Here is a 24,612-nt window from a genome sequence, read left to right as displayed (position 1 = left end):
TTGATTTGATGAGTTCATAAGTTAAACTGTTTATGAATTGCCCACAACGCCCAATTGATTCGACTAAACTGAAAATTCTATTAACACTCATTTGCTTAAACAATTAGCAATGATTAGCATATATTGGTATTTGTTTGTAGCAAACACAACAAAATAATAAAAAAAGGCCCTATCTTAAATTAGCTTTAATTAGAGTTGGACGCGGGCCGCGCTTTGCTGCGTGCCACGAACGTGTTTATTTTTTAATATTATTTTGAAGTTGAATTTATTAATATTTTTTTAATTTTATTTCTAAGTGGAATTTATTGATAAATATAATATTACATATATTATTAATTTAATGATTTTCTTTATACAATATGTTTTTTTATTAAATAATTAATAATTTTTATGTATTTATTATTATATTTTTTTATTTGTTTATTATGTATTTTTATATTTTTTTTTATTTATTTATTACTGACTTTCTTATACATAAATTATAATTACTAACTATTTATTTTTATTCATTAATTATTAAGTTTCATTTATTTATTATTTATTTTATTTTATTATTTCAATTGTTCTTTGTTATTTATTTATTGTTTATTAATTTTTATTTAGTTTCATTTATTATTTTTTGATTTATTATTTATTTATTTTAATTTGTATTTATTTATTATTTTTTTTTATTTACTTTTATATATTAATTATGGGTTTAATTTACTAATAATATATTTTTAATTATTTATTGTTTATTGTTATTTATTTATTTTTGATGTGCTTTATTTATTTATTTATTTATCATGTTTATTTTTAGTTAACGCCAATATGGACTCAAATTCGCAGATAAATAGCTATAAAAATATTTCTAATATGCACTAAACATAATGCCCAATCATGCTCCGCACTTCGTAGGGTATATTTAGTGCATAGTCAGAATATATACTTTTTGGTTTGTTGCCCTCAAACCTCAATCATGAAAAGAGCGACTACAAAGTATCCAAAAACCCAAAAAAAAAAAGGAAAAGAAAAAAAACGTTACAGAAGAGAAAAATGTGAGCAAAGACCGCAGCAAGTTTTTTTTTTAGCATCCTCAGCATAAAAAGTGAATATTACCATTTTAGTGTGCCGCAAAAGTTTAAGCCTGCAAGTACGTGTGTGTGTGTGTGTGAATGAGTAAAAAACACACGCACATACACCCAGACACTCACTCACACACACACTCATGCAGACACACAACATTTATAAATTGGCAGCCAGGCAACTGCTTTTGGGTGACCTTTCGTGCCAGTCAGCGTATACATATATATGTATGTATATCTGTGTGTGTATATCTGTGTGTGTGTGCGTGCAAAAAGGTGAAGGTAATGCTGGTGGCTTGGTCAGAAGGCTGCCAGCTCGAGCACGAGTTGGTACACATAAACTGAGCCGAAACTTTGCCAAGGCACGCGCAAAAAGTAATCATAAAAAACAACCGAAAAAAAAATTGTTGAAAAAAAAAAGCAGAAATTCAAATTTAGACGCATAATACATATGTAAAAAGGTGCAAATGTAGCGCCCTAAAATATGCAGCAAAAATCGTGCTATTCGGCGTGAAATAAAAACTTTAACTTGCCCTATTCATTAATTTTTCACGAGTTATTTGTGCCAAAAAAATATATGTATATGTATAAAAAATACTCAAAATGGTCGCCACACTGTGTCGTAATTCACACACAAACACTAGCACACACACACACAAACACACATACACACACAGACGCATTGAAATCCTTGTCGCACTTTCTTTAGCATTTGCGCCCACGAGATGCTTCATTTCATGAACGAGAGCAGACCGCGTCGCCGAGAAGAGCTCGTTAAAATAAAAAATATATATAAAAAAAAGGCTACCTTCAAGAGAAACAAGCTTATATTTGGGCTAGTCCCTGACAAGGTTAACAGTAAGTTGCAATTCGATTTTCATTTTTGATCGATTACAACGCAATATTTTTTAGCTGTATATGAAAGTTATAAGGAATATAAAGCTATGATATTGCCAAGAACAAGGTTAAAAGTAAGCCGTCAATCGATTTTAATAAATAATCGATCATGTTATAAGAAGTTATAAGAAATATAAAGAAACTTATGATAATAAAGGACACCCGCTTACATTTGGGATAGTCCCTGGCAACGTAAATAAGTACTTAAGACTGTGATTCGATTTCAATATGTTATCGTTTTAAGTGCAATGCTGTCGGAGGCATTTAAATTGTTAATAATTTTACGATAAGAGTATTATGAATCTTAACGAGAAATAAAGGATATCTTTGGCACGCCGAAGATTTAATACCCTTGTAGTCATTTGCCTTACGGATTTACAGATATGTGTGATTAGAGAAGCTCGTAAATGAAAATAACTTGGACTCCTAAAAGAGCTACATGATATAGTGGTTCGATTCGGCTGATTCCAACATATGTAATGCCAGGAACAGAAAGACAATTCAAGACGATAGTTTTAAAACTGAGAGTCTAGTTTGGATTGAAAAAGACAGTCGGTTATGGCTATATCAACTCGGCTGTTGATGCTGATCTAGAACAACTTTATAAGGTCGGAGACGTCTCCTTCTATGCGTTACACATATCACGGCAAAATTATAATACCGTCTACAAGGGTATAAAAAACAACTACCTAACGATTTCATATACATTTTAACATATTTATGCTTAGTTTTAATAATCCGCGCATTTCGATAAGTTAATCTATTAATGCTCTATATATAAAAGATAAGTTATCGTTTCATTAAGTTATGATTTCATTAAGAAAGCAAAACAAGCTTATCCCCCTAGTTTCCGTTTCCGGTTTCAACCACGTAACGCAATAATCGATACGATTAAAAGCTGTTCTTAATTCCAGAATACAAGCTTATCGGCCACAACGGGTTTTTCCTTTCATAAATTTTCTTATTTTCTCCCGACCAACGACTTGACAACACTTCCGCATAGTTAATTATGCTTAAGTAAAGTTTTTTTACAATTTAAGCCTGTCAATTTCTTGGGTAATTTCTGAATCGTTGTACGCATTTCATCAGTTGCTCATATCTGGCAAAAGTTGTATTTTCCTTGGCATTGTCCTTCTCTTTGTTTTCTTTGGAGTTTTTCCGCAGCATACACAAAAGTAGTGGCAACAGTTTTTCCTTTTTAAATTGAGTTTTTCCTGCTTTTCTTATGCTTCCAAATGTGTTCGCTTGTGTGTGCGTGCGTTTGTATGTGTGCACGTGTGTGTGTGTAAGTTTTATTGTCTTTGTTTCGTTCGTCGCATAAATATGTAAAGTAAATTACCAGAACCGGGCAGCACATTTTTGGGCCCTGTATTCATTTGCTTTAAAAATAAATATTTAATAACAAAATAATATCGCATTCATGTGAATAATTCAAACTTTAAGGTCAAGCTAAAATTATATGAATTCGTTGACAATTAAATGGCCAAAAAAAAAGCCAAATAAATATTACAACAAAAGCATAAAACTATTAAAATATCATCAATAAAAATGGCATACAAAATAAATCAACATTTCTCAATAGAATTCGTTTTTATGCCAATTAAATAAGTCGAAAAATATATTAAACTAAACGAATTTCCAAAGAAATGACAAAGTTAATTAAATGAATAAAGCAAATATTAACAATCGATTATTATTATTATTGGCAAGTGCAGGCTGTCAGTTTAGCTAAATGTAGCTCTCAAGGTTTGGCCATGAATAAATCAATTAAATGCTCTATAAATGTAAACTGAAATGCCATTTGATAATCCCACAGTAGCTGCGATTAGTCCCGCCGCGCACGAAAGTAGGCTACAGTGAGTGCAATTAGGCAATAACCAGTTGAGGCTTATAATGGCCAGTTACGAGACAGAGAGAGAGAGAGAGAGAGAGAGAGCGAGAGAGAGAAGGTGGGTGGGGGAGGGGGGCAAGTCTACTGCTAATTATAGCAAACAGTGTCCATTACACGCCCATTATGTGCCGCGCCCCAAACCAGTGCTGACTAATGAACTATTTTGCTCGCGCTGCGCCCCAAACAAAGTTTATTGACTTAGCTCATCAAATAGAAATATAAATATTCAAATATTTGACCAAAAGCTGTTAATAACATATTTTTGTGGCAAAAAGAAAAAAATGAAAATTCGTATTCTAATTACGAGCAGCAAAAACAAATTACATAGTCCATAAATATTCATTGATTCATAAAAATAACACGCAGCCCACAATGAGTACTCGTTATTGGGTTAGAGGAAAAACAATTGAATGAAAACAGCCATTTATAATTGTTCAGACACGATGAGGGTGGAAATGTATTAGACTAAGTGATACCCTGTTAGAAGATGTAAAGCAAGGATAACAACATTTCTGTGTATACAATTCAATAAATTAACAAAGTCAGCGTTCAATAAGCTTATTTTAAATAATTGGGTTACTTTCGTTGTACTGGAAGATTGGAAGAAACTGATCGAAATATTCCAAATATTTATGTATCAATATATCGATGCAAAAGAAAAGAAGAAAAAGATTTGTCGAATAACGACAAGTCGAGATTAAAATTAGAAACTTAATTTGTTCAGAAATTTTGAATTTATATATATTTGTAATTTTTAAATAACGATAATAATTACATTTATTAATTTAATAAAAAAAAATATATTTTTATATAAAAATATAATATTTTAATATGAAATTTAATGACCGTAGATATGTTTAAATGTATTTAATAATTTAAGTATTCACTTTAATACTAAAGCTTAAATAAGTTTAAAATCAAAAATCAGTTTTTCCAAAAGCTGTTAACACAGTCGGAAGACTCTTCCTCCGAAAGAATCTTTGCAATTTTAAACGTATTTTTGTATTTCATCAGAAAATCAATTTGATTTCAATTATTATAATTAACATTCGGTTAAACAGAACCGAGAGACTGTGGCGCGTCTGTGGTACAATTCGTGCTAGTAAATAATTGCAATATATTCGAAATGCAGCTATAAAAAGCACAGCAAGTGGCTAAAAGTAATATAAAAATAAAATTATAGAGTGTGCGCTGAATGAAACGCGCATTTATTGGCTGCGGTCGAATTCATTTCAATTTTAAATTATGCGCGCAATTCTTGAATGCGGTTCCAATTTAGGCAAATGCGCACGAGAAATTTATGCAGCTGGTTTAACGAGTTTTAAAGTGGCATTGGGCGCCATAATTAATTCAAGTAAATACATTTACATACATTTCAACTGATATGTAACTATTTATCCCGATTGATTGATTGACTGACTGACTAATTGATTTTCAATGCACAGCTCAAGCCCTTACAGATATTACTCATTTTGAAGTATTTAAAAATATCAATGCGGATTTGGGTAATTTCACTCGCAAGCGTGAAAAATAAGTGGTTGTATGAAACTTTTAATACACACCTTATTCATAGAAAATGCGTAATCAGGGCATAACGATTTTGTGCAAATAAATGTAACAGACAGAAGGAAGCGTCATCCACCCCATAAGGTATATATATACTTGGTCAGCATCAATGTCCGAGTCGATCTAGCCGGGTCCATCTCTCTGTCCGTCCGTCTGTCTGTCTGTCTGTTCGTATGTCAATCTCGTCAATCTCAAAACCTATAAGAGTTACGAGTCTTGAAACCGTAAATGTAGGTCCTAGTGCTCGCGCAGTTGTTTCTGATTATCGATAACTTACCCCATTTCGAAGCAATCGATCAAAATCGATATCGAAATCCTGTTTTTTGAGCAAATCTCGTAGGTTTTAAGGGCTAGAGTCACCAAATTTGACATGTAGCTTCTAGAATAGTGTATACAGATCAAGTATCTTTCATTTTATAGCTACCACCCCAAAACTCTCCCCACCTCACCCACCTGTAGCGCGAGGTGCATTTGGTGTTGGTTGGAAGAAAGTACAGAGTATCCCCTGGTCGGGTACTTCCACCAGAGCACGCTTTCTTTTTTTCAGGCGTTAGTTACAACAATAATTTTTCATGGGATACAGCTTTTGCCAAATCCAGCCCTCTGGCTGGCAAATTGAGTTTTCGGCTAGAGCGCTTACATTTGAATTCCAATAAATTCATTATAATTTAATTTTATGTCATTAAAAGGTAAATTTGTAATTGTAAACAAAGTGAACTCACCTTCATAGAGCACCGCCAACTAGAAACTGCTGCGCCAATGATTCACAGATGATAATACCGCGTAAAATGCTGACTTACGCTTGGCCTGGCCACAAAACTGTTGCAATTGTTGATTAGCATGAAAAGGGCAATGGGAAGCAGGTACATTGGCTTTTCAATATATTCCCTTTGTTGAACGCTTTTCAATTAGACCCGAAAACAGAAATCAACTCAACCGAACTGATATTTCACTTCAAACTGCAATTAGGCATTTTTATTATGCGCTGATTACTTTTTATTGTTATGTTTAGTGTGTGTGTGGGTGTGTGTGTGTGTTCGGGTGTGTGTGTATGTGCGGGTGTGCTGTCTGTTGCATACAAAACAAACATTTGTTGAACAATGCACACATTTATGTTAATATTTGCCCTCGCACAACAACAGCAGACAACTGCATTTCGCTGGCCAAGGATAAATGCTATTCGACAGATTGCGCATACGCCGCGTATGCGTTTCCCATTGAAATCGCGCTAATGGCATTTCAATAACGCATCTGCAACCGCAGCTCTTTTGCACCAACATTTTGCGAATTTTAAATCAATCTCTGTGCGTGTGCGTGTGTGCGGTTGCGACGTGTTGAATAAAACATTTAGCAGCATCCATTGAATTATTCAAAATTCATCTGACACAAAACTTCAGAGAGCAGCACGGACATCAAGTGTGCAAATCGATTTTGCTGGCGACAGGCATTTTAGGGTCGACTTGTAATGAAAAAGTTCGTTCGTTTCACTCACTAACTTTTCCGGGTTTTCAACACATATTTTGCCATAAATAAAAAATAAATAAGAACTAAAGGCAGCAAAAGCGAAAGCCTTGCAACACATGTGGCAAATGGTTATTTGCACCACAAGCATTTTGAGTGTGGCGACTTTTCCCATAGAAATGTAAAATTGTGCGCTTCAGTATATTTTGGCTTGGAGCAAGACTCTAAAGTTTGGCAAAATTGACTCAAAGAACATAGTTTAGTTGCCGCAAAAAGCCTTTGAAATAGTTTTATGTCTACTTGTTAGTCTACTTAAGATTCGAGGCTGAATAAACTTTGCATTAGTGGGCCACTTAGGCAACACATTTAGCGAGATCTTCATGTCACGAAAATAATTTATTCTTACATTAATATTTAGCTAGTCTCTCAAACTCTTTCAGGCACCTGCCTTTCGTAGCTTGAACTTGTTGAGAATTACAAGCGTCAAGCAACGTAAGACGCAAAACAGTCTTAAAAGCGTTATTTTTAAGGGTAGAGCAACAACTATTTCTATCTATCTATAAAGTACAAGCTTTATTAACATAAAGCTTCCTTACGCAGACAACTCCTTTATCATATTTTTAGTAAGAACTTAATATTTCCTTAGGTTTTCGATGAAAGTATTATTCATATGACTCTATTTTATACTAGACGTCTTATTTGGAGTTCAGAATAAACTGGCAAGAATACATCTTGAAATATTGGACAGTTAATACAAAACGGAAAGGCTTCTAAAAATTTTGTTTTTATTTTTTCATTTATTTATTTATTTTCTTTATAATCACCTCTTTTAGGGTATTCCTTGCAAAACCTAGAACACGGAACCGTAGTTGTCCACCTCGAAGAGCTTTCACTGTATTGACAAAACTATCCAGCAAAAGTTATAAAGTAGCCCTGAATACGACCTTCGATTAAGATTCCGACCGAATCTGCAACCTTGTCGATTATTAGTCGGAATAACTGAGGGGCACTCAAAAAAACCTGATGCCACAAAAATATCCCACTTAAATGCAAATGGTATATATAAAAACTTTTTGATGTGCCACCTAAGCCTGTCAGAGAAATCTCAACAACAGATTTTTGTTTTTAATGCGAACTTAACATTATTTTATGACATTGAAAGTCGCTGTTGATGTGAACGACGTGTTTTCTTTTTTAAGCCTTTTTTGCAGGCAGAGAGAGCCAAGAGTGGCCAAGAGAGCGAAAGAGAGCGTTATGCACTTGTATTGGTTACCTGTTACATGCTATGCGACTGAGCTTGTAGACCGTTAGATCTCGCAGCTTGTGTAACGGTTGCTGGTTACAATGTTCGAATATCGCAACTGAAACCGTAAATTTCAAACATGCAAATTCGCTGGTTGACGAATAAAAAGCAAATGACATGAAAATTTGTGAGCTGGCAACATTAGGGACTAAAGCCGTAAGAAAAAGGCACCATTGAGAGGACATACACACAAACACACACACACACACACGCACAGTGGCAAATGTACATGTATCCTCGGAACAAGCACATAAAAATGTAATACTTTTGCTTGACGATGATGATGATATTTTCTGATATTTTCATTACATTGTTGTGCTTTTACGACTGTTATCCTTGAGTGAAGAACTTGCTACAGGATGCTAAAACCAACGCACACATACACACACATACAGTCATCGACAGTTACACGCACACGCACACACACGCATGTGCGAGGTGAGCGAGCTTTTTCACCTAATGTCTAAACCGTTAGTTTTTGAGAGACTGCCAGAGTGTGGGCAGAATTTTCACCTTCGCACTTTACCGTTTTTTTTTACGATTGAAATTTTGTATTATTTTTTGAATATTATAATTTTTTTTTTAATTTTGGTTTGAATCTTTTTGGAACTTTTTGCACTTGACACAAACGATCAGCACAGATTTAATTTTTTTATACAACTGCTTCGGTAAAATGTTGAGTTTTAGCAATTTATGAATAAATTTTTTAAATATTTACAAACGCGCCTTGAGAGCGTGTGCACAACACACGAGATGTTGTTCCGTCGCTCGTTGGGATTCAACTGAATGCTAACAAGTACACGACAGCCTAACCGCGCACAACTACATTTGCAGTAAGCATGCGAGCTTTTTTTACACGGACCTCCGACGCGTGGGTGGCCGCAAAGAGCGAAAGTTGCAAAGAGAAAAATCGTCACGTTGCAATGCAAGACAATAGAAACAACTTGATTTTCGGCTTTCACTGTTACTTGCGGCTTTTACTTAATGTATATTGTTAGCACTTTATAGATTTTTCCAATATTAAACACGAAATATTTATTGAGTTTTATATTTCTTTATACCGGTTTATTACTCACAAAAAAATACGGTAAATCTAGCGATGCATGTAGGTATCGATAGTGGAAAACTATCGAAATCAAAACAACATTTTCAGCCCTGGACACTGAGACGTTTGTCAGCCCTCGTCACCAACGAAAAACAAATCAATTGCATTTTTATAGAAAAAAGAATAAAAACAATGTCCGACGCATATGCATATGCTGCCAAAGGCAAACTAAAACTCAAAAGCGATACCGAACTGAAGAAAAAAAAGAAGAAACACAAGAACAAGGACAAGGAAAAGGAGAAGGATGCACTGCAGAGAGCGTTCGTCGAACAACAAATGACGGAAACTGTAACCGGACCTGCAGCAGCCTCGACCAGCGGCTACGAGCGGAAGCTAACCAAAGCGGAGCTGGCCACCAAGAAACAGCAGGAGAAGATGCGCAACAAACGCATTATGGACAAGGCGCAGACGACGCACAAACAGCGCGTAGAGAAATTCAATGAACATCTGGACACACTCACCGAGCACTTCGATATACCCAAGGTGTCCTGGACAAAGTAGAAGGCGTCGCATGTTCTTAATTGTAATTTAGCTGTAAAATATATAATCCATATATATATAAAACTGTTCCGTGACTGAGGCACTAATTTATGTTACTATTACCTTTTCTGATGCAAGTGCTGGGAAAGCACGAAGATCGGGAAAGTTCCATCATTGAAGGTCATCAAAGGATGCTCTATGGAGCTCAAATATCTATGAAAAATCTTGGAAATGGCGGTTACAGCTGTATTTTACCATATAGCTAAATCTTACCATTTCCACAAGCAAGATTATTAATAATGTAAAAGAAAAATACATTTCTCACGGGCAAAACCGTTTAAATCCCTGCTTTTAAAACTATATATGCATTAGGTTTAAACATTTCAAAGTGTTATATATATTAAGCATAATTTTGACTACATTATGGGATGAGGCCAATATAAATGGCAGCATTAAACTAATTACATTTATGGTAATAGTTACATAAATATACAAAAACAACTTAAATGAGGGTGTCTTAGATCTTTCCAACATTCAGTCCATGAAAGCAAAACAAGACTACTTGGCTAAGATATTGCTTCACTGTGGTGTCATCAGCTCGAGCATCGCATATTTCCAGGTCCAGGCGCGCACCAGCTGCTCGAAACGCGAACGCTCATGCTCATAGATATAGCCCAGCTCCGGCTCCATGCACACTTCAGTATAGGGATCAGTGAGCAGACTCTGCACTGACAACAAAACTTTAGCCACATTTAAGGCCAGCGACCAGTTCTGCTGCTGGAATATGTCAATGCCCACGTCGCCATGTCTGGATACATTCGGATGCAGTATTTTGGTTAGAAAACGCACCGTTGGCGGTGCCATGGGATAGCGTTCGGGAAAGTAGATAAATAGAAAGAATTTGCCGCCCTCATAGGGACTGCCAGGCGGTCCAAGTATCGTTGCCTGCCAATAATTATTCTGGCGATCCAATGGTATGGCCGAAATGCCCTCCGCTTCGTAGCTGTGCAATAGATTTGCTTCGCCGCGCAAGAAATTATTGCGTATCACGTTTCCCAGCTCGCCAGACGGCGGCGACTGGCTGCCCAGCTCAATCAAACAGGTGCGACAGAAACACGCTGACATCAAGGCACCATACAACTTATACCAGTCGGGCAGCTCGGTGAGGCATTCGAACAGCGGCCAGCGCTGTTTGATGTATTTCTTCCACATGCTCTGTGCCGTGTTCTTCACTATGATCTCGTGCCACTGCTTGCACACCTCGCTGGCCATCCACAGTGACATGTCGTCCAGGTAGGCGAATATCTTGAGCATAACCTCGACGGGTATGCGGCTGGTGATGCATTTGCTGATGCTGCTGCTGCCGCCGCTGCCGCCGCTGCTGCCCGCATCCGGCGCGTTGTATTCATGCGCACGGGCACGTCCATCGGCCAGCTCGAGCATGTAGTGCGGTAGCGCGTGCGGCGCCGTGGGCCGTGGCCTTTTGATGGGCAACAGAAATGGATTAACCGCACGTTCATGTTCGAAATCATGCTCTGGTGTGCCCCGGCGCGCTGGCATTGCTTGTGGTTCCAACAGCTGTTCTGGCGGCGCCGGTTGCTGTGCTGGTTGCAGATCCTGCAGTTCGTGCTCCGGTTCTTGGATTGCCGGCTGTTGTTGTTGTTGTTGCTGCTGCGGCTGCTGTTGTTGTTGCGGTTGTGGTGCGGGCGGTTCCGCGTCCTCTAGATCTTCAAAGCCCATTATGTCCGCATCATTCTCAGTTTCATCATCCTCCTGCTTGTCCTTGAAAGGCGGCTCGTCATTGCCCGAGTCCTCGTCGTCTGACAACTCCGTCAATAGCTCCTCGGCGCGTTGTGCGTTGTATAAAAATGCATGACAGGCGCCGCAAAGCGGCTCACCGAAATTGGGTCCGTAATAGCCATTGCATACCCAGCATGCGTTGCTGTTCTGCAGTGGGATACACACATCAATTGCATTATTAGACGAGGTTTTTCTTCATTTTTTTTTGTTTTTTGTATACACACCGAAAAGCAAAATGTTGGCTCAGTAAGCAATTGTTTATCTTTGTCCTCCTCCTCCTCGGCGATGTCGTCTGTGTCGTTCATTTCATCATCGCTGGCATTTAATTGCTCCAGCAACTGCTCCTGTTCCTTTTGCTGCTGCACGCAGCTAGTCATTTTCCTGGTGCACTGAAATTTCTTGTAACAAAAAATAACCCCAACCGATGCCTTTCTCGCAATGCAACGTTAGGATACTTGATGAGGCATCGATATAATATCGATAGCGATAACAGAAGTTTAGTTTGTGCAAATGGAGAAGATACTTTTTATTTACAAACTGATGGTGACGTCACAAGCTAAGAAAATTAATTGTGTGAAGTATTGCCTTGTGAAACTGTAGGGTTCATGTGACTTTAAATTCCTTTAGCTGTCAAATAATTGATTGCTTATTCCGTACGTTTTAATTACCACAATTACTGCATGGGCTGGAAATGTAATAAAACTGATACTGTATATATTGAATGGTTCTTAAAAGACCTACAATTTTTAAAAAAAATTGGTACATTAATATAGTTTTTAAATAAAATAATACTTGACTATGACTTTTAATATAATATTATGCATTATGATATTTTTCTCAATATGTGTCTTTCATTTTTCGAATGTAAAAAATCGTTACATATTTTACATATATTCCCAATCGCAAATTGGGATTGTGACGTAATGAAGCAACAGTCGAGAGTGATGTCACTTATCGATAGCTGAAGCAACAGTCGTGAGTGATGTCACTTATCGATAACTTCTCTATCTGTCAGCTGCAGCGCCACACGTGCGATATTTATAGAATTACGCCAGCAACAAAATGAAGCAGAAAAAGAAGCTGGGTTAGTTATAATTTGTAAATATGTATATTTTATTAAAGTTTATTTAACTTGCATGCGCTGCAGCTATCGGTCTCAGTCGCGAGGAGCGTCAGGTGCTTGTCATCGGTGAAATCATACAGGAACTACTAAAGGCACACGAAGACAAAAAAGATGTGAATCTGAATCGCATGAAATCCCTAATATCATCGAAATATGGACTGGATAGCTCCCCGAGACTTGTGGACATCATCGCAGCAGTGCCGCAGGATGCCAAGAAGATACTGCTGCCCAAGCTGCGTGCCAAGCCCATCCGAACCGCAAGCGGCGTAAGAAAAAAGCACAAAAAATATATATAAACCCCTGCAGAAGTTAAAATTATAAATATTTGTAGATTGCTGTAGTGGCTGTCATGTGCAAACCGCATCGCTGTCCGCACATCAATTTTACGGGCAACATTTGCGTCTATTGCCCCGGCGGACCGGACAGCGATTTCGAGTACTCCACACAATCGTATACGGGCTATGAGCCGACCTCAATGCGTGCCATACGAGCACGTTATGATCCATTCCTGCAGACACGCCACCGCGTCGAGCAGCTGAAGCAGCTGGGCCACTCGGTGGACAAAGTGGAGTTCATTGTGATGGGCGGCACATTTATGGCCCTGCCGGAGGAATATCGCGATTACTTTATACGCAATCTGCACGATGCACTCTCCGGGCACAGCAGCGCCAACGTGGCGGAAGCGGTGCGTTATTCCGAGAAATCCCGGACCAAATGTATTGGCATCACAATTGAGACACGACCGGATTATTGCCTGAAGCGTCACATCTCCGATATGCTGAACTATGGCTGCACACGTCTGGAAATCGGTGTGCAGTCCGTCTATGAGGATGTGGCCAGGGACACAAATCGTGGTCATACGGTGCGTGCCGTTTGCGAGACCTTTCACATGGGCAAAGACGCAGGCTACAAGATTGTCACACACATGATGCCTGATCTGCCCAACGTGGATTTTGAGCGCGACATTGAACAGTTCATCGAGTACTTTGAGAATCCCGCTTTTCGCTCGGATGGCCTCAAAATCTATCCCACACTTGTCATACGTGGCACTGGCCTCTACGAGCTGTGGAAAACGGGTCGATACAAGTCGTATCCACCCTCGATGCTGGTGGATTTAGTCGCCAAAATACTGGCTCTGGTGCCACCCTGGACACGTGTCTATCGTGTTCAACGTGACATACCCATGCCCCTGGTTAGGTAAGTCCATAAGACTCTGATGTAACTGTACATATTAACCAATTCACGTCTACACCCGCAGCTCGGGCGTGGAGCACGGCAATCTGCGTGAATTGGCTCTGGCACGCATGAAGGATTTGGGCACCGTTTGCCGGGATGTACGCACACGCGAGGTCGGCATCCAAGAGATTCACAACAAGGTTCGTCCGTATGAGATTGAGCTAATACGTCGCGATTATGTGGCCAACGGCGGCTGGGAGACGTTCATCTCATACGAGGATCCCGAGCAGGATATACTTGTGGGCCTGTTGCGCTTGCGCAAATGCTCACCGGACACCTACCGGCCGGAACTGCAAGGCGAGTGCTCCATTGTGCGCGAACTGCACGTTTACGGCTCTGTAGTGCCGGTCAGCTCACGTGATCCAACCAAGTTCCAGCACCAGGGCTTTGGCACGCTGCTCATGGAGGAGGCGGAGCGTATTGCCCGCGAAGAGCATGGCAGCACAAAGATCGCGGTCATCTCAGGCGTCGGTACGCGCAACTATTACCGCAAACTGGGCTACGCCCTAGACGGCCCCTACATGTCCAAGTCGCTCTCGAGACAATATAATTATCGATCTTAAATTGTCACCTTGATATATGTATATAATTATTGCTTGTTGTTCTGGGCTTGAGATAAATAGATATATTCCTTATTGCTAAAAGGAGCTAAGCGTGTCTGTTAATGTCCAAGAGGGATTTATATGATATAGTATACCCATAATCGTATAAAAAACAAAAAAGGTCAAGACAAACAGATTTACGTATAGGGATAAATGTATATGTGCAGTTACGTACTCACCTGTAAATTCACTTGCACGAATTTTGTATCGTCATCTTTCAGTAGGCAGGAGACGAACCCAATATTAAAGCTGCCGTCTCCTCCAATATTAAAGCTGTCGCCTCCTCCTTAGTTGAAGCCGACTCATCCAGTATTGAGACTTACTTGCTAAGAGACTTACATGAATTCATGAGAATCGCGTAGAAGGGCATTAAGAATACATACATATATTTTGATCTATGTCTATGTAGGATATTTGAGGGTTCCATTTTCACATGAATTTAGACCTAATATAATGTTGCCAGATTTAGAAGTTTATTATATATAGAGAAGAGATATCTATTCCGTATATCTTATTTCCAATACTGTTTATCGTGAGCCGAACCAATGCGATTTCTTTGAAATTTCTTGTTCTGATATAAATACATATTACATAAATGAAATTCTTTTATTATGATAGTCAATAGGCAGTCAAAGAAGTATGATTATGAATATGAATTTATATAGTTACAATTCTGGCTAGACATTATCGTTCCGACCATTCAATTTCTAGCTTATAAAGTAGTTGGAGGCATTTTTAAGATCGTAAATACTTGGGCTGTGTAGAAAAACCTAATTATAAATAATATTCGTAAATATGTATACTTAGAAAACTTATTAGTTAAATGGTAAGAACTATTTTTTGGGCAGTGCCTCCTCGTCCGTGGGATCACAGTCGGCACAGTGCCAGGAGTAGCCGCGGATTTTGGGCGATTTCTTGAGCGGCGGCTCGAGGCACGCGAAGTGATAGTGCTTATGGCACTCATCACAGGTCACAACCTGATTGGCTTTGCCGCTTTGCGTGCAGACACAACAATTGATTTCCACATTAACCTTGGGATTGGAGACGCGTGGCCGGCCCACACGCTGTTTGCGCGGCGTCGACTTCCGCGGGCTAACCTTGCGCTGTGGCGATGGCGTCTCCTTGGGCTTTTGTGGCGTGCTTATGGCAACATGCGGCGGTATTACTGTGGACACCAGGACAATGGGCGTGGTGGCGGGCTGCTCCGGCTGTATGACATCCTCGACAGTCTCCACAGAGGTGGGTCGGGATGCTTCGTCCACGGAGCGCACCGCATTGGCGGGCACATAAAAACTGCGCGATTCGGGCGCATCTTCGCCGGGCAAACGCAACGTCTTAAAGATAATCTTAATGGGTCGCCCGGAGTTGGTATTGTCCAAGTTGTTGATCTCGTCGGCATGTGAGCGCTTTTTACGCTTGCGCTTGTGCTCCTTGTTGAACGACTTTTCCGTATCCGATGACAAATTGTGCTTGTTTTTGTGCTTATCCTTGCGCTTGCCCTTGCGCGACGACTGCTTGCCACTGGAGTCGTCGATGGAGTCCTCGCAGCCGGACAAATGCGCAACGGTGGCGACTGCCTGTGGCAACGTCAGCTCCATGTGGGCCATGGCGGCTTGCACTGTGGGGAATTTAGGCAGTTAGTAAAGATTAGGACAAAATATCAGCAGCTGCTAATTACCATTCACGGGCGTCTTGCGCGGCGACTGCAGCTTGCTGCGCTTCGGCGATTTGACCAGATCCTCGCCAACTTCGAGAGCAGCGGGAAGCGTTTTGTTGAGCGCACGCTTCAACTGCGGCGGCGTCTCCTTGGGCAAATCGTCCAGCGAGTAGCGTTCGACATAGACCAAATGCCCGTCCTTGTTGAAGCGCGTGCGCGATTTGCGCGGACCCGGTGAGATTTCGGTGACCGCATCGGATACATCCGACTTGTCACAGCACTCGGAGCACTGCCAGCCATACTGTTTCGATTTCTTGGGCGGACGCGTCAGCGGCGGATTCAAGCAACCCAAATGATAATGCAGATTGCAGGTGTCGCACTTGACCAGCAGATGCTGATCGTTGTTGCGCTTGCATATGCCGCAGCTGACGGCGGGCACAATGGTCGCTGCCTTGGTGGAGTGCAGCTGGGATTGCTGGGTGCTCAGCAGACGGGAGTTGTCCAGCTTGTTGGCCAGGTGGGCGAGCGGAAAGCCAACGCCCATTTTAAGCGCTGCCGCTGTCGGCACCGAAATGGGTCGTTGCGGCGTTGGCGGCGTCGTCGCCAACTTGGGCAGCTGCTCCGGCAACGGGCGTGCAATGAGCTCCAGTTGGGGCAGGACTCCACTGAGGCCAGGCGACAGCTGCGCCAGGCTGTTGTGCAGCGCTTTGATAGACGCCACCAATGCATCGCGCTGGACCTTCACTTGTTTGCGTTCCTCCAGCGCGCTGTCATATTTGGCGCGCAGCACATCCTGCGCCTGGCTGAGCGCGGAATTGTGCTGCTGGAGCTGCTGTTGCTGCTGCTTGAACTCCGCCATGCGCACTATGCGATCCATATAGTAGGCAGTGAATTCTACGCTAAAAGCGGGCGCTATATGCCATTTTTTGCGTATGTCCTGCAGGGCCTGAATGTTCGCTTCGCGTTGCTCCAAATGCTGCACATCCACGGCCATGAACTCCGCCTTGGCCAGCAGACGCCGGCAAGCGGAGGCGGAACTGGTCAGCAGACGTGACATCTTCTGCGTGGGCACCCACGGCGTCGGCTTGAGCTGCTTATGCTGTGCGTATTTGTGCTGAATCTTCAGCAGCTTGCGTTGTATGCGCGCCTGGGCGGGATTGGGATTTGCCTCGATCAGCTGCTGCTGAAGCAGCGCCCGCTGCTTGGCCTGCTGCAGCATGTTGAGCCGCAGCGTGTGATAGTTGCGACGACGCTTCTTAATCATCTCCTTCTCCGAGTGCACCTTGCAGTGGGCATAAAACGGATCCGCCGCATCGTCCTCATGATGTGCCTCTATCAGATAGCCGGCGACCTGTGCGCACGTGACATGGAAGTACGTCTTGCACATGCCCGCATCGCAGCCAATGCAGACGCCCGTGCGTGCAAAGAGCGCATTGTCGCACAGGGAGCACAGCTTGGCGCCCCATTTGCTGTACTGCATCTCGAAGAGCGTCACCGAGCTGAGCTGCTCCACCTCGCCAAAGGCAACGCCCGGCACATACAGCGCGCATATTAAGTGCACCCATTTGCCCACATCTGTCTCCTTGTAAATGCCGCCCTTGTTCGGGCACAGCTCACAGTCCGGCTCCGAAACGCCCGCACGGCACGCCTCACAGAACCAGGGCTCCGTGGAGCAGGTGGAGTTTGTGCTGGAGATGCTGACATTGTCGCTGACACCGTAGCAGCCCTCGTGCACGGAGACGCCACACGCATCGCATTCGACAATCTCGTTCACATCGTCGCTGCGCTCGCCCAGGCACACGCAGCACATCCGCTTCGGCGGCGCCACCGGCTCGATGTTGTAGCCATTCACATGTGGGGTGGGGGCAACGGGTGCGGGTGCGGCAACTGCTGCTGCTGCTGCCGCTGCCGCCTCCTGCTGTGCATTATTCTCGGCTAGCAGCTGACGCAGCTGCAGCGTTGAATCATCGCTTTCATCGCCGGAATTTGCATTTGCATCGGTATCGCTGCTGTCGCTGCTGCTGCTGCTGGCGTCGCTGCTGTCGCCGTCGCCGTCGCTTTCGTCCTTTGATCCATCCGAACAGTTGTCAATGTCGGGCAGAAAATCGCTGTCCGATGAACTTTCGCCCAAGTCAAAATCGAGCAAGGCCTGTGTTGTTACTTTTGGTTGGCGTATCCGTTTAAATGGCGCCATTTAATTATAAATTTGTGATTTTTCTCGCAAAATGTAAGAAAAATCGTGCAACGTAATAGAGCTGGACTACTATCGATATCAATATCGTTTGCCATAGAATCGATATTAACACATCTCTATTGCACGAATGTTGGCCATTGCTTGCAGATAAAATTCTAACAGTGTTGTCAGCTTCTGCCTTTTCTCGCCAAATCTGGCTATTGTTGAAAAAAGCCATTTTTTTTTACAAAAACTGCCGCAAAAAAATCAATATTATCTGCACCAACAAGGCTTAAGTAGAGTTAATCAAAAATGGTCAAAGCTAATAATCAAAGATGTATATCGCTTTTTTTTGGCCATACAACTAGCTAGATTTGGCAACACAGATGTAGTTTTTTATGATTTTATATTTAAAAATTATCATATTTAAAATTATTACAACTAAAACCTAAAAGACTTCCAATTGCTCTATGGGTAGCCATTTGGAGCTCTCCAAAGCATCATATAGATGTCGATCTGAATCAATAGTCTCCCGATTAAGTTTATCCACGTCCAGTACAAATTTGTGCTCCTCCAGACCGTAGTCCTCCTCAGCTGCAGCAGCGGTATTAAGCGGAGCAGTCTGTTGTTGCTGCTGCTGCTCATATTGGGCGCTGCGCTGGGCGCTCCAAGCCTCCGCATGCTGAGCGAGAGTCTGCGGATTCGAGTGTGACTGGGACATGGCTTGCTGATAGTAGGCAGCAGCATCCGTAATTGAAGGAGCAGCGCCCTGCTCATAATAGCCCTGCCAGGCATTATAGCCCTGCCAGTAGGTGCTGGTTGGATCGTAATATTGCGAGTAATCGGCGCCGCCAGCACTGGTTGAGGACGTTGAGGTTGTGCTGGGTCCGCCGTAGCCATAACTACTGCCACCGTTGCCCAATGCGGCGCTCAGCTCAGCCTTTGGCTTGGGCACGGCGTTACAGATCTTAATCGGTTTGGTACCCAGGCCAACATAGCCATTCATGTCGTACAAGGCCGATTTTTGCTCATCCTCGATGCCAAAGCGCACAAAGCCGTAGCCCTTGGAGAAGCCCAAACTGTCCAGTATCACCTTGGCCGTTTTGATCGATGTGTATTTGCTGGAGAAGACCTTGTACAGCGAATAGTCATCCACATCTGAGCTGAGATCGCCCACCCAGACGCTAAATTCACGTTCATTACCCGGCAATTTATATGAATTGCTTGCAGAGTTCAGACGAAAACGGACAATGGGATTTGTGCCGGGTATGGGTTTGCCATTTAGCTTGTGCATGGCATCCAGCGCATGATCATCCGATATAAAATTGACGAAACAATAGCCAGCAGGCTCGCCAGTGTATTTATTTCGCATGAGACGCACCGTTGTGGGATCTTCGCCCATTTTGCGAAATGCGGCAATGATGAAGTTTTCCGTCATGTACGATTCCAGCTGCAACACGTGTCAGAAAGGTATAGCGTAACGCTCCGAAGTTGGATATGTATTACTTACGCTGCCCATCCATAGTTGACAATGTACAGATGTCATACTGTCGCTGTTTTGTAAATAAATTGACATCAAAAAAACGCGTAAACAAATTCTAGAATAATTTGCTAAGCGACAGAGTTGCACGGCGTTTGACTTATCGATAACAATTGCAAGCACGCAGTTTAAGGTTTTCATCGAAAATGTAAGCACAGCAAACAAAAACATCTGGCAACTCTCTATACAGTTCATATTTGATTTTTGACAGCTTATCACAATATTCCGCTGAGATGCGTATAAGTTTTGCTAGTTTTGCTGCTTTTACGGCCAAACTAAAGGAAGTGCGCATAATATTAGATCCAAAATGTGATGCTTCCAAGGGCGCCAGGTTTATTGCATAGCATATTTCACTTCTTAGTTACATAATCTAATAAAAACCAAAAATTCGAACAGGGAATATATTAAGAAATTTTATCCCAATCTGAAAAGGCACAATCCCAACTTGGCCTTTTTGGTAAGAGAGTGCGCCGGCGTGCAGCCGAGACTATGGGCACGCTATGGTAAGTCGTGAAACTAAGTATCTTAAGTATATATTGTATCCAATTGCACTTCAGGCAAAGGCAAGGAGGTCTCAATCTCGCTGAGAAACCAATCCGCTCCAGACATACAGAAGCATTTGGAGGCGGTTGGCAGATGAAGCGACCAGAAGAGTACAGAGTTGTATTATGGCATCAATTGTGGGCTAAATTAAAAGAGTGAATGCTAGTAACACACACATCTGTATTTAGGCTTAGTAATTATACTAGGTACACGATAAGCGACAATGGTCAAACATACAATTTAATTAGTAAATGGCGGCAAGCCGAACTGTTCCGGCTTAAAGTCCTCCAGTGAGCGCAACACCTGGGTGGCATGGGCGCAACGCTCCTTCGAGAGCCGTTCGTCGGGCACCATGACCACCTGCATGCCAGCGCTGTTGCCCGCCTCAACGCCATTCGGCGAATCCTCGAACACCAGACAGTTTTTCGGCTCGGGCTTATCGCCAAAACGGCTGGCGGCCACCAAAAAGATATCTGGTGCCGGCTTGCCATTCTTCACTTCGCTGTCCGAGGAGCCGCACACGCGATGATGGAACAGATTGAAGAGCTCACGATGATGCGTGCTCTTGAGCTCGACCATCTCGGCGCCGGAGCTGGTCGCCAGGGCAAAAGGCACTTTGTTCGCGTGCAAATGTCGTAGAAGGCGCTCAGCACCTGCAAACGATTAGAATAACATTTTAGTATTATATATTGATATGCTCTGTACCCATTGAAAGTTGGGTATATTGGTTTCGTGCAAATGTATGTCGACAGGCAGGCAGAAGGTGGCATTTTCGACTCATCTCGTATCTAATAATAGCTAGACATGTTTTCGAATCTATCTTTAAGTCTAGGTACAGAAAATTTGGCAAACGGACTTTCAGCTGGTGTAAAATTTATAGAGAATATACTTCACTTCCCCTAATTATAAGAAATAAAAGATACAACTTTAAACTTAAAATAAAGTTCTTAAAGAGCTTCCTTTAGCGTAGTTCTTCCCAGTCGGACTCCCACTCTTGTTATAAGTTTCTACTAAGCACATTCAGAGATCTAGTGCGAAAGCAAAGGCAACTAACAAATGGACGACATGAGCGTTACATACGTATATATATAGGTGTGTAAACTGGTTCGATCTCTACTCTAGTAACGCCTTAAAGGGGTGCTAACCTTTCAGCAGCGGCACATTGTGCAGCCGTTCGCAGCACATTTTGTGATAGCGCTGCAGAAAATCACCGACGGTTATGGGCAATTGGCATTCATTGACGGCTATTTCGGCGGAGCGCTGTTCCGTAGTGCCCATCACTCTGAAGCGCACCACCTCGGGGTAGGGGCGATTGAAAGTGCCAGCTATTTGCCTGGTGACCTCCTCGTAAATGCGTTCAGTGTCTGAAAGGAAAGTGCGAATACGGAATCAAAAATTAGTACCTGGCATCAACTGGGCATCGCCCATGAGGGCGCGTGCATTGTCCGTCTGTTGTTTGGCGTACTCTTCCCAAGTCATCGGTAGGTCGTAGCATTTAATCATGAACTCGGCCACCGGACGCGTCTGCAGACCCATTATCTGCTGCTTCACATCGAACGTGTACGTCTTGCCATACGGATCGAGCACCATTTGGGCGGCCTTCGTGTAGAGGGTCTCAGTGTCTGGTTAGAAGCATGTGTAAACTATGATAGATCCTACAAAGCTTCTACACTTACCCAGCAGCAGGCCATCCATGTCGAAGATGCAGTGCGTCACATTTCGCAATACCTTCTGAGCCATTTCTTCTCCTTCGCTCGTTATGTAACGTTGTAATTAGGGGGAGTTTACAGGCGAACGTTTACTGCAAAAATACACCCGTTATGGAAATGAATTAAAAACTTTCCGCAACTTGTTTTGCAGCACTGATTCACCGTTTTTTTTCCCCCCCCACCCCCAACTGAGACCTAGACACTTTATTTGTTTTGTTTTTTTTTTTACAACTTTTTTTAGTGTTCACTTTTAATTGCGCCGTCCTTCAGTCAAGGACAACCCCCCACAAGTGCGGGAAATGTAACAGATAAAGTGCTACCTTGACCTACACGTTTTGCTTCTTCTTTTTCGTATGTGCTCGACACAACCGTTCAGCAGCACACAATGCGAATACCTGCTTGCAACTGCGAGATTTGCTGTTCGTTACAGTGAAGGGTGGCGACAAGGTTGCCAGACTTTTCGCAAAATAGCCAAGTTAGAAAATTTTCCATGCACATACCCTGTAGCGTGCAAAAATCGTTAAAAAGGGCGTATGACCTATAAATAAACTATTTATATTAATGTATTTTTCCTAATTAAATTTAAATAGGGTATTCATTTCAAAACCAACTGAAGAATTGTTAAGATGTGCAACTGGAGATATAATATTTGTATGATTTCTATATTAATAATTTTAATATTTGGAAGATATTCTTTTCTAATATTTGCAGAAATTAAATTTATTAGATTTGAATATTCTTATTGAACATAAAATATTAGAACCGCTTTTTTTACAGGATATTCCAAGGTCGGTGCTTTGCATAAAATATTTGCACTTGTTGCCACAGTGAACTTTAAATATTGACGCATCCAAATTATGTTAAAATGTAAGCGATAAAATATATGTATATATATATATATACGCTCCACATAAATACTGGTGCTGTTGTTGTGTATATTTCTATATACATATGCCCGCATGCACACATGTGAGGTTTCCCACAGGTATTGAGTCGATGCAATAAACGCGTCAATAAATCACCCCCGACGTCACAGAGTGCAACAACAAAGAGCACATGACAAATATGAATACACAATAAATTGTTTTTCTTTTAAATTTATTAAAAAACAAATACATTTTTGATGGTCGAATGTATTACGTTCAGTTGCAATTAGAAGGGGAATATCTGCAAGCAAAGCAGAAATATTAATTAAAAATGTAAATATTGGCAAGAGTTTGGGACGCACCTTAAACTTAGGCGCTCAGCAAGCAGACACCACCGGCCTTCTTGATCTTGTCCTCAGCCTTCTTGGAGAAGTACTTGGCCTTAACGATGATGGGGCGAGCGGGCAAATGGCCGCGGCCCAACAGCTTGTAGTAGCCCTGGGAGAAGGAAGGGGAAACACGTTATTAAATGGTTTAAAAAATGTGGAGCTAATAATTCTAATCCAAGGGTGGTTTTTGTTTTGATCTGAAAGGCTTTTCGCAACACAAGGAGAGCAATTGTACGGTCGCATTCAGCCCGCCCATCGCCTTCGGTGTCTCTTCATGTCAAAAACAAAAATCCAAGCGTAGATTGTTTCTATATTCCAGCAAGGAATAAAACTTACAAATTGAACCAGATCGATAACTGGCGCCTTTGTGCTCTTCTCCTTCTCCAGTTCGGCGAACTTCTCGGGTCCGACCAGAGACCACAGTTTGTCCAAATTAATTTCGGGCCTGAACTTGTGCTGGCGGCGCAAATGGAAGTTCCTCATGCCGACCTTGCCGAAATAACCAGGATGGTATTTATCAAAATTGATGCGGTGATGGTGCATGCCACCAGCGTTACCGCGACCTCCCGGATGCTTGCGGTGCTTGCCAATACGGCCATGACCGTGGCTGACGTGACCACGCAGCTTCCTGGTCTTCTTCCTCTTGATATTCGACTAGAATAGTTCAACAGAGATACAACAATTATAAATATTAGATATCATTGCACGTGCATGGACAGCGGCAACTGCAGACGGTGGCTTTCGGTTAAACACATGGCAGAGGTTATGTTTGCACGCCGTCGTCGCTTTTTTGTCATTTTGCTCACTTTTGCTTATCTCAAGCATGCCACAATTTTCTGTATTGCATGCCGCACAGTTGCCACTCAGCTTTTACACATTTCCACTTGTTTATGTATTTTCTATATTGGTTTAAATCAATATTGAAATGCACAACTCATAGCAACATCCACTCACCATCTTCAGAGTTTTGGAAAGAAAGAAGTGAGCAAAGTTAGCTGCGATTCAAAATGTCACTGGAAACGATAGCAACGTTTTGCAGCACTGCAAGGTAATCGATTAATTCGTGATTATTAGATATTTGACAAAATAATTCCTCGACTAGGTTACACGGTAACTAATTTCCAAATATAAAGATAACTTATCTTACATTTTAAACGTGCTGCATGCCATGTTCAGCTTTTATTTATAGAATATTGTCACACTAGCA

At 41.8% G+C, this 24,612-nt stretch overlaps 9 protein-coding genes across 15 annotated transcripts in view; 3 read left to right on the top strand and 6 right to left on the bottom strand.

Annotated features, from left to right (window-relative positions):
* The window catches only part of LOC135429947 (uncharacterized), a 59,217-nt gene extending 50,497 nt beyond the window's left edge, over positions 1–8,720 (bottom strand). For both annotated transcript variants that reach the window (XR_010436492.1, XM_064684448.1), the window contains exons 1-2: positions 8,492–8,720; positions 6,141–6,377 (exon numbers count right to left, since the gene is read on the bottom strand). The gene's annotated coding sequence lies outside the window, so the exon portion shown is untranslated. The remainder of the gene's footprint in view (positions 1–6,140; positions 6,378–8,491) is intronic.
* A 629-nt stretch (positions 8,721–9,349) lies between these two features.
* On the top strand, positions 9,350–9,874 carry LOC135429949 (protein FAM32A). Its single transcript, XM_064684450.1, has one exon. The coding sequence runs from the start codon at positions 9,420–9,422 to the stop codon at positions 9,786–9,788; it is 369 nt and encodes a 122-aa protein (XP_064540520.1). The 5' UTR covers positions 9,350–9,419; the 3' UTR covers positions 9,789–9,874.
* Positions 9,875–10,135: 261 nt separating this feature from the next.
* On the bottom strand, positions 10,136–12,085 carry morgue (modifier of rpr and grim, ubiquitously expressed). The gene is made up of 2 exons (XM_064684449.1): positions 11,792–12,085; positions 10,136–11,714 (listed from the first exon to the last, which is right to left on the bottom strand). The coding sequence occupies exons 1-2, from the start codon at positions 11,942–11,944 to the stop codon at positions 10,347–10,349; spliced, it is 1,521 nt and encodes a 506-aa protein (XP_064540519.1). The 5' UTR covers positions 11,945–12,085; the 3' UTR covers positions 10,136–10,346.
* A 435-nt stretch (positions 12,086–12,520) lies between these two features.
* Positions 12,521–14,573, top strand: Elp3 (elongator complex protein 3). Its single transcript, XM_064684394.1, has 4 exons — positions 12,521–12,651; positions 12,715–12,956; positions 13,022–13,887; positions 13,949–14,573. The coding sequence occupies exons 1-4, from the start codon at positions 12,630–12,632 to the stop codon at positions 14,487–14,489; spliced, it is 1,671 nt and encodes a 556-aa protein (XP_064540464.1). The 5' UTR covers positions 12,521–12,629; the 3' UTR covers positions 14,490–14,573.
* Positions 14,574–15,115: 542 nt separating this feature from the next.
* Positions 15,116–18,463, bottom strand: LOC135429904 (PHD finger protein 14). Its single transcript, XM_064684393.1, has 2 exons — positions 16,207–18,463; positions 15,116–16,146 (listed from the first exon to the last, which is right to left on the bottom strand). Exons 1-2 carry the CDS (start codon positions 18,377–18,379, stop codon positions 15,362–15,364), a joined length of 2,958 nt encoding a protein of 985 aa, XP_064540463.1. The 5' UTR covers positions 18,380–18,463; the 3' UTR covers positions 15,116–15,361.
* A 284-nt stretch (positions 18,464–18,747) lies between these two features.
* Secp43 (tRNA Selenocysteine associated protein) lies at positions 18,748–20,022 on the bottom strand. The gene is made up of 2 exons (XM_064684403.1): positions 19,869–20,022; positions 18,748–19,808 (listed from the first exon to the last, which is right to left on the bottom strand). The coding sequence occupies exons 1-2, from the start codon at positions 19,932–19,934 to the stop codon at positions 18,807–18,809; spliced, it is 1,068 nt and encodes a 355-aa protein (XP_064540473.1). The 5' UTR covers positions 19,935–20,022; the 3' UTR covers positions 18,748–18,806.
* Positions 20,023–20,061: 39 nt separating this feature from the next.
* On the top strand, positions 20,062–20,614 carry ND-B8 (NADH dehydrogenase (ubiquinone) B8 subunit). The gene is made up of 3 exons (XM_064684410.1): positions 20,062–20,229; positions 20,295–20,401; positions 20,456–20,614. Exons 1-3 carry the CDS (start codon positions 20,132–20,134, stop codon positions 20,536–20,538), a joined length of 288 nt encoding a protein of 95 aa, XP_064540480.1. The 5' UTR covers positions 20,062–20,131; the 3' UTR covers positions 20,539–20,614.
* On the bottom strand, positions 20,602–22,623 carry Gs1l (GS1-like). Of its 6 annotated transcripts, none has more exons than XM_064684407.1 (4): positions 22,481–22,623; positions 22,118–22,242; positions 21,587–21,805; positions 20,602–21,094 (listed from the first exon to the last, which is right to left on the bottom strand). In XM_064684407.1, the coding sequence occupies exons 2-4, from the start codon at positions 22,179–22,181 to the stop codon at positions 20,682–20,684; spliced, it is 696 nt and encodes a 231-aa protein (XP_064540477.1). In that variant the 5' UTR covers positions 22,182–22,242; positions 22,481–22,623; the 3' UTR covers positions 20,602–20,681. The 6 variants fall into 6 exon arrangements, with proteins under 6 accessions (XP_064540477.1, XP_064540474.1, XP_064540479.1 ...); XM_064684404.1 differs by lacking the exon at positions 21,587–21,805 and adding an exon at positions 21,845–22,063 and having other exon boundaries at positions 22,481–22,620; XM_064684409.1 differs by having other exon boundaries at positions 22,471–22,596.
* A 608-nt stretch (positions 22,624–23,231) lies between these two features.
* Positions 23,232–24,418, bottom strand: RpL27A (ribosomal protein L27A). Its single transcript, XM_064684429.1, has 4 exons — positions 24,360–24,418; positions 23,742–24,059; positions 23,379–23,514; positions 23,232–23,317 (listed from the first exon to the last, which is right to left on the bottom strand). Exons 1-3 carry the CDS (start codon positions 24,360–24,362, stop codon positions 23,386–23,388), a joined length of 450 nt encoding a protein of 149 aa, XP_064540499.1. The 5' UTR covers positions 24,363–24,418; the 3' UTR covers positions 23,232–23,317; positions 23,379–23,385.
* Between the last annotated feature and the right edge of the window lie 194 nt (positions 24,419–24,612).

This window comes from Drosophila montana, unplaced genomic scaffold (genome assembly GCF_035044405.1).
Source record: "Drosophila montana isolate Dmon_TW-CO22-7 unplaced genomic scaffold, ASM3504440v1 contig_2747_1, whole genome shotgun sequence".
NCBI classification, from domain to species: domain Eukaryota; kingdom Metazoa; phylum Arthropoda; class Insecta; order Diptera; family Drosophilidae; genus Drosophila; species Drosophila montana.
The sequence above is the reverse complement of the archived record's forward strand: the minus strand, read 5'-3'. Positions and strand labels throughout refer to the sequence as shown.